General features: G+C 44.1%; 1 protein-coding gene across 1 annotated transcript in view; it reads left to right on the top strand.

Moving 5' to 3' along the window:
- Window positions 1-8,845, top strand: part of KIF9 (kinesin family member 9) — a 66,465-nt gene that overhangs the window by 26,998 nt on the left and 30,622 nt on the right. The window contains exons 7-11 of the mRNA XM_012808021.2: window positions 1,330-1,413; window positions 1,541-1,633; window positions 2,982-3,129; window positions 4,158-4,222; window positions 7,990-8,067. Coding sequence (XP_012663475.2) covers window positions 1,330-1,413; window positions 1,541-1,633; window positions 2,982-3,129; window positions 4,158-4,222; window positions 7,990-8,067 — 468 coding nt within the window. The remainder of the gene's footprint in view (window positions 1-1,329; window positions 1,414-1,540; window positions 1,634-2,981; window positions 3,130-4,157; window positions 4,223-7,989; window positions 8,068-8,845) is intronic.

Here is an 8,845-nt window from a genome sequence, read left to right as displayed (position 1 = left end):
TTTTTTTTATTTTTTGAGACAGAGTTTCATTTTGTTGTCCTTGGTAAAGTGACATGCCATCATAATTCACAGCAACCTCAAACTCTTGGGTTCAAGTGATTCTCTTGCCTCAGCCTCCCAAGTAGCTGAGACTACAGGCACCTGCCACAATGGGTTTATTTATTTTTAGAGACACTCTTGGTTTAACTAAGAGTGTTCAAGACCAGCCTGCGCAAGGGTGTTACTCTTGCTCAAGCTGGTCTCGAACTTCTGAGCTCAAACAATCCACCTGCCTCAGCTTCCCAGAGTGCTCGGTATAGGTATGAACTGTGTGGCTGGCCAGAAATGATCATTATTAATATCTTAGTGGCAGCATTCTGGTTATTTCTTTTATGAATAATTTTGTATTCCTTAATCATTCATGATTTTAGACTCTGCATTTCTGTGTTATTAAAAATTATTTGCTTGCACTCTGATAGGCCAAGACAGGTGGATTGCTTGAGCTCACGAGTTTGAGACCAGCCTGAGTAAGAGCGAGACCCTGTTTATAAAAACTAGCTGGACGTTGTAGAGGGCATCTGTAGTCTCAGCTACTCAGGAGGCTGAGGCAAGAGGATTGCTTGAGCCCAAGAGTTTGAAGTTGCTGTGAGTTATGATGCCATGGCACTCTACCCAGAATGACAAGAGTGAGACTCTATCTCAAAAAAAAATAAAATTATTTGGCTCAGCACCCATAGCTCAATGGTTAGGGCACCAGCCACATACACTGAGGCTGGTGGAGTAGAGCCTGGCCTCAGCTTACTAAATGCCAATGATATCTGCAACAAAAAAAAGTAGCCGGGCATTGTGGTGAGTGCCTGTAGTCCCAGCTACTCAGAAGGCTGAGGCAAGAGAATTGCTTAAGCTTAAGAGTTTGAGGTTGCTCCGAGCAGTGATGTGATGCCATGGCACTCTACTGAAGGTGACATAGTGAGACTCTGTCTCAAAAAAAAAAAAAAATTTGCCAACATTTTCCTGGCTGCCTAATATTCTATTGTACAGCTAGATTATTCCCTAATTGTTGGATATGCAGGTTGATTCCAATGTGATATTTATGAACATTTTAAAGGCTCTTGATTCTTTTCATCACCTTGTTTTTCAAAAAAACATAGTTAATACATCCCCAGCAGTAGGTGAAAGTATAGATCTGGACTCACAAAACTTCTTTATAAAAGAAGTTTTCCTGGAATATCAAACTGATTGTGGTGCTATTTAATCCCTTATTTATCTATTGAGGTAATAGAAAAATGACCCAAATGCCTTGTTATTTTAATTTTTCAAAATGTTGTCTACATTTTCCTTCCTCTTCAGGGAGAGACAAACAGGATTATAGCCTCCCACACCTTGAACAAAAACTCTTCCAGATCACACTGCATTTTCACCATCTATGTGGAGGTAGGTAAAAGGCTCTTTTTGAGCCTGGGAAGGATAGTCAATTCTCATGGGGAGTGCTCAGTCAGAACACCACCACCACCACTACCACCACCCCATGATAATCTAATTCATTTTGGATGTTTTATAGGCCCATTCTCGGACTTTATCAGATGAAAAGTACATCACTTCCAAAATTAACTTGGTGGATCTAGCAGGCTCTGAGAGGCTTGGCAAGTCTGGGGTAAGTGAGGAGGGCAAGAGATTGCTTCTCAACGAGCCAGGGACCCTGTTTCTGGCATAGTGTCTATGCATGTGGGCTGCCCCTTTTCAGGTATCTATGAGCACAGTCCAGAGCTAGACTAAGTGGATCATGTGGCCTTGCTAGAGGAACAGAATTGTCACGTGAGAAATAGCTACTACCTAGGGGCAGTTTCTACCTCTCAGGAATTTTGTAAACATTAAATGTGACATACATACCTCTAAGGTTCCTCATACTCAGTAAGTGTTCATTAAATGCTTCATGCTAGGCTAGGTGGGCACAGTGGCTTATACCTGTAATCCTAGCACTCTGGAATGCCATGGTGGGTGGATTGGTTGAGCTTAGGAGTTTGAGACCAGCCTGAGCAAGAGCAAAATGCTGTCTCTAAAAAAACTAACCTGGTGTTATGGTAGGTACCTATAGTCCCCAGCTACTTGGGAGGAGGCAAGAGGATCACTTGACCCTGGGAGTTTGAGGTTGCTGTGAGCTATGATGCCAGAGCACTCTACCAAAGGTGATAAAGTGAGACTCTGTCTCAAAAATAAAGAAATAAATAAATGCTTCATGCTAGTACTTCTTGGTATATCAATATGAGTATTTGTATGAGTGATTGAATGAGTATTTTATTTCAAATAAATACTTTTTATGAGTGTATTAGCACTAGCACTTACAAGTATATTCAAAGGAACATCCATATGTGCATTCATATGAGTGTTTGAATGTTCACAGCATTATTTGCTCAAGTATCTGTACAGTATTTCTATATGTATTCATATTAGTGTGAATTTTTTATTTTTTTTTGAGACAGAGCCTCAAGCTGTCACCCTGGGTAGAGTACTGTGGCATCACAGCTCACAGAAACCTTCAATTCCTGGGCTCAAACAATTCTCCTGCCTATGCCTCCTAAGTAGCTGGGACTACACGTGCCTGCCACAACACCCAGCTGTTTTTTTTTTTTTTTTTTTGGTTGTAGCCGTCATTGTTGTTTGGCGGCCTGGGCTGGATTCAAACCCACCAGCTCAGGTGTATGTGGCTGGCGCCTTAGCTGCTTGAGCCACAGGCGCCAAGCCTAGTGTGAATTTTTGAGTGACTGTTCATATGAATATTCACATGAGCATTTACGTGAACATTTGCACGAGTATGACTATGAATTTTAGTATTACCATTATTAGCCAAAGGTGGATACAATCCCATGACATTAAGGGAGGCCCCTAGTTCTGGGAAGGAGGCACTGGCCTGACCACAGACTTAACAGTATCACCTTAAACAAGGACAGCAGCCATTTTGAGTGGAGCAGCCTGTCCAAAGTAGATTGACCTTTGGTTTGTAGTCTGAGGGCCGAGTCCTGAAAGAAGCCACTTACATCAACAAGTCGCTGTCATTCCTGGAGCAGGCCATCATTGCCCTTGGGGACCAGAAGCGGGACCACATTCCCTTCCGGCAGTGCAAGCTCACTCACGCCCTGAAGGACTCATTAGGTGAGGGGGTGTGGTTGGTGCCAAGGGAGGAGGGTCTGTGTCTCTGAGGAAGGACAAGTGGCATAGCTATCACTGATGATAATAGCATCCCTCCCACCTGGTAGCATGGATTTACCTGTAGCCCTTTCACAGTGATTTCTGACACATCCTGAAAAGACAAAATCAAACACAGTGCCCTCTTCTACCCAGAACATGCCTGGTGTTCACTTCTCAGAACCTTTACTTAAGCTTTTAACTCTACTGTGAATATCTTCTCTTTTCCCATCATCCCTAAACCAGCTGGCAGAATCCTCCATGGCCTTGAAGTTCCAGTAAGAGGTCCTCTCCTTTGGAGCCTCTTGGGTAGAGTAGCCAGGGTTGTGTCTTATCATCTCCATGAATTTAGGTCTTTGTGTTAGGCCTGACAACATAGTCACCAGTGTCTGAGTGTTAACTGAGTGCCACTATAAGCAAAAGCTTGGCTAATACTCCTCCCCCCAAATCCTGCCCTGCACTGTGTCTCCTCTTTTATTCTCTCCTGACTGCTCTTTTAGGTATATCTGATACCCTCTCTCCTTTCCTAATAATCTCTTCCTCTTGCCTAGCAGCCTCATACATGTTTGGGTATGTACTCTCTGGCCCTGTCTTAGTTCAGGATGCTATAACAAAATAGTCAAGAACAAGATGCCAGCATATTCAATTCCTGGCGAGGGCCTTCTTCCTGGCTAGTAGAGGACCACCTGCTCTCTGTATCCTCACATGAAAAAAAAAAAAGAGAGAGAGAGAGAGAGAAGGCTTTAATTTATCTTTCTTTTCTTATAAGGATGTTCATGCCATCATGGGGGCCTTACCCTCATGACCTCTTCTATACCTTATTACCTCTAAAGGCCCCACCTTCAAATATCATCACATTGGGATTTAGGGCTTCAACATAGGAGTTTTATGAGATACAAACATTCAGTCCATAACAGACTCCCACTGTTATCAGTGGAGCCTCTTGACAGACAAAGCTCATGGTTCATAGCCCTTTTGTGTCCTGCTTTCTGTAGGGGGAAACTGCAATATGGTCCTCGTGACAAACATCTATGGAGAAGCCACCCAGTTAGAAGAAACGGTATGTATGGACAGTCAGTGTGTAGGTTGAAATCCTTCATGGGAGCCAGGACTGGGTATGGTTGGCTCCTGGCTAAGCTAGCACAGTTGCCACAGACATTGTTGAGAGTGAAAAGATCTTGGAAATGATTCTGAGCCAAAATTGCTGAGGGGCCCCAGAATTAGGATCCAGATACCAAGCAGTAAGCACTCCTATGAAGAGGAAGGCATGGCAGGAGGCAGGGTCAGTATGAAGGACCATGCAGGGAGGGGAGGCTGAGGGCCAGCTTTTTGGGAACAAGGAACATGTTTCCTAGGGTGCTACTCCTGCAAATGGGGGCCAAGGACAATTGGTTACTTGTTCTTCATTATCACAAATGTTTAAACATCTTGTAAACACTACAGGTTCCAGGCTGTGATTAAAAGATCCATATGAGCAGACAGGTACTAAGCATCTGCTGTGTGCAGGGTAAGAGCGGAGAGCTCAATAGAGATGAGTTATACATGGCCTTGGGGCTCAAAGATCCCAACCCAAGAAGAGAGAGAAACCACAGTCCTATGTAATGTAAGAGGCCCACAGGAGGACACCTTCAGAGGAAGGGGAGCAGGGTGGTTTTCTGAAGCTGGGGTGGTGAAAAGTGAGTACTGAGCTGGCTGGGGTTAAAGGATTGGTGGTAGGATGAGCAGAAGTATTCTTTTTTTTTTTTTTGAGACAGAGCCTCAAGCTGTCACCCTGGGTAGAGTGCTGTGGCATCACAGCTCACAGCAACCTCCAACTCCTGGGCTTACGCGAGTCTCCTGTCTCCACCTCCCGAGTAGCTGGGACCACAGGCACCCGCCACAAAGCCTGGCTATTTTTTGGTTGCAGCTGTCATTGTTGTTTGGCGGGCCCAGGCTGGATTTGAACCTGCCACCTTAGGTGTATATGGCTGGCACCTTAGCCACTTGAGCCACAGATGCCAAGCCGAAGTATTCTTGACAGAGCTAACAGTGGGACTGAAAGCGTGACCCATGCCAGGAACATCTGGCCACTGCAGGGGAGGGTTCAGGAGAAACTCATTTTGAGGAGAAGCAGGAAAGAACTTGAGGGGGCTGGATGCTCCTGGGGTCTTGGCTGTTTTTCTGCAGGTTACTAGATTCTTCACAGGGTTTGAGTAGGGGATTAACCCACTGACAGAACATAGAAGGTAAGGGGAGAAGAGAAGCAGAGAATCAGAGAATGTGAGAATCAGAGGCAGGAGTAAGAGTTCAACACAGTGACATAGGTGAGTCCATGAACCAGGAGGACCTGTTGGAGAGGTTTCAGGGATTTTGGACAAAGGTATCTCAGGAGTACGAAAGCTAATAATTCTCTTCTCCAAATGTTCCTTCTTAAAAATGTTCCTATCGTAGATTGTGTTGCTGTATGCACTGACACTGCACATGTGTGCATAAGTAACCACAGTGATGGAGTTGTGACCACATTTGCTGCTGTCATTGGAGCAGGAGAACCTGGCTTTGCTGCACACAGTCTCAACCATCCATTTTGTACCATGTTTCTGGGCAGAGATTTGTTTTTCCTAATGGACTCCTTTTACCTGTATATCTATACTCACAAGCAATGGACCAAAGACATCCGAGCCAACACACTCATTTTAGAACTCTGCTGAGTTGAGCTTTTGGCTTTGCTACTGAATAGCAAAGGCTAACTAGTACATTCAAATGCTTTCTTCCACCCAAGTTCAACATTTACCACACATCTTTTGATGACTTTATGGGAGAAACTGTGATTGCCCAGGCACTCAATGCTCATCTCAGTTTTACCACCAGCACCTGTTGAGGCACCTCTCATTGTTTTTCTCCGTGCCCTCAGATGTTGACCCACCTCTTGCCTCCCTCACACTGGGGCACGTTGTCCCTCCATCATAATGTCTTTACCCCTTCCCTATCACCTGGAAAAACCACTGCTCTGGCCCTTCCTGGCCTCTACCCCGGTCCCCACCCAGGGCACTACAAGGGTTTCCTATAGGTCCTCCTCCTCCCACAAGTGAAGAATAGGAGCCAAAGTGCCTGGGATGAATTCCTGTTCCACCACTGACCAGCTCTGTGGCCTTGAGTAGGTAGCTTGACATCTATAAAAACCAGACTAAGAATGTTCCTTCCTTATATGATGTTATGAAGATTAAATGAGTTAACACCCTTAAAACATGTAGAGCAGAGCCTGAGCCCCAGCAAGCTCACCTGCCTGTTACCTCATAGAATAAAGGGCTAAGCAAGCTGAGCCAGACCCTTCTACTGACAGTCTGGGAGGTACGGGCCCCAGGTATCTGGTGCTGGTTAGATGTAATATCCATAAGCCTTGCTGAAGGAAGGCTGTGAGAATAGGGGCCCAGTACCCCATCCTATCCTGACATGGCCTCATGGCCCAGCAGCAGTGAGGTCCCTAAGGAACAAGGCATATCTCTGTGGTAACAGCAAGGCCTTTTAGCTCAAATGCTGTGAAGACTCTTTGTGAATGGTGGCAGGATACTGGTGGGTTGACTGTCTAGAGCAATCATGGACTATCAATCATGGACTATTATAACAATAATTGATTAATGGATACATCTTAAATCACAATGGTTATGGTTATACAACAGTAATTAATCAAGCCTCAGTGAGTTTTCCACCATTGTTCATCTACTGAGAACTTGGGGAGTTTATGAAACTTATGGGACTTTCCATGCCTCTTTAAATTCTGCTCACATGCAGAATATGTCAGCATGTGTGGCTGGAGATCTGTGCTCCCCCATATGCTGCAGAACTACCCATCCCCATTCAGAGTGCCAGTCCATGTACACGTGCCTGAGCATGTGCCTTCCCAGCAGTAGCTCAGGGGAGACTTGGCAGGTTAAAGTTTGAGCAGATGCTGCTCAGGGTCTAGACTTGTACTGTCTGCCATGGTAGCCACTGGCCACACATAGCCATTAAGTATTTAAATGCTTATGGCTGATCCAAACTGAGATATAGTATAAGGGTAAAATGCATACAAGTTTTCAAAAACCTAGTTTAAAAAAGTGAAATATCACATTAAAATATTGATTATATGTTGAAATCATTATTTTAGACATATTAGTTTTAATATAGTTTTAAACTAATATGTCTAAAATAACTATATTAAAATTATTTTCATCTGTTTTTCATCTATTCTCATATGATTACTAAAAAATTTAAAATTATATATATGGCTTGCATTTGTGGTTTGCATTATATTTCTGTTGGATATCACCAATCTGGACTTTGAAAAGCAATGAAGGAAGGCAGGGGCCACCCTCCTCAAGGAGCCACACTGTGGGGTGTAGAAGGGGTAGAGACCTTTCCTGTGAAGGAGGACCAGGAGGCTTCAGGGAGGAAGCTAGTTTTTAGTTGGGCCTAGAAGGAGAGTGAAAATTGGGAAAGTAGATAGCAAAGGAGGATAAGAAAGGGCTAGGTAGGGGTTCCTTGAGAAAAGGCATAGAAGTAGAAGATGGTCAGGTTGAAAGAAATAGAACAGTGTGTATCTTCATAGTGTAGACAATAAAGACCAGGCTGCAGTATGTACCCTCTGTCAATTTCCTGTTCTTCCTGTTCCACTCCCACCCCACTTGGGGACTGCACTGCTGAGAGCTCTTTTGATCAGTGTCCTCTCAGGGAAGTAAACCAACATGGTGGTTTGGACAAGACAACTTGAAGAACCAGGAGAGGGCAGGCAAGTCTCTGAGAAGGCTGATCTCTTGGGGTCTCACTTTAGTGAAGAGCCATCTGATGTCTACCTGGTCTTCTCTTTTTCAGCTGTCTTCTCTGCGATTTGCCAGTAGGATGAAACTGGTCACCACGGAGCCTGCCATCAACGAAAAGTATGATGCTGAGGTATTAAGGGGCTTGTGGATAGGTGGCTCACTGTGGGGAAGGTGTGTGGATTTGCTACCTGGGTCACACAAGCCTCTTTCATTTCTTTCTTCAACCAAAGATAACCAGGCATCCCTGCATCAGTCCCTTTCCACTCTGGGATAGGCCAGAGTCTTTAGAGTCCCTGGAGAACCACAGGGCTGACACAAAGGTGAAAGGTGATTACTCAGTTCACATGCAGGGGAAGTTTGGATACCTTGGGCTTCTTCATGAGATTTCCTTAGAGCTAAGTGTTTCAGAACTAAATCAGTGTGGACTATCTTTCAGAATTGTCTATGTCACTGTAGAACTTCTTTCCTCCCAGCCTGAGTCACTACAGAATATCTTTCCTCCAAAGAGAACTGACCGATAAAGAATGCACAACATGAACATTAACCAAGGAAATACAAATTAAAACCTCAGTAGAATTCCACTCTGAAACTAGCAGAAACTAGAATTTTTCTGATAACACAAAAGGATGAGGAGAATGTGGAGAAACAGGAACTCTTGGCCATTTCTAGGGGGGTTGTAACAGATACAACCACTTTGGGGAGTGTTTTGAGAACATCTAGTATAGTAAAAACACATTTATCATTAATTTGATGTTCCTTGAAGATGTTTATAGAATTGTAGTTACTAGAGACAAGAGCAATTGCATATCCTAAGGTGATTACAAACCAGTTAAACCTTTCAGATTCTAAATCTTTTTTTTTTTTTTTTTGAGACAGAGCCTCAAGCTATCCCCCTGGGTAGAGTGCCG

The sequence above is a fragment of the Otolemur garnettii genome, unplaced genomic scaffold, assembly GCF_000181295.1.
Source record: "Otolemur garnettii isolate 467f Iridium unplaced genomic scaffold, OtoGar3 scaffold00082, whole genome shotgun sequence".
NCBI lineage: Eukaryota > Metazoa > Chordata > Mammalia > Primates > Galagidae > Otolemur > Otolemur garnettii.
The sequence above is the reverse complement of the archived record's forward strand: the minus strand, read 5'-3'. Positions and strand labels throughout refer to the sequence as shown.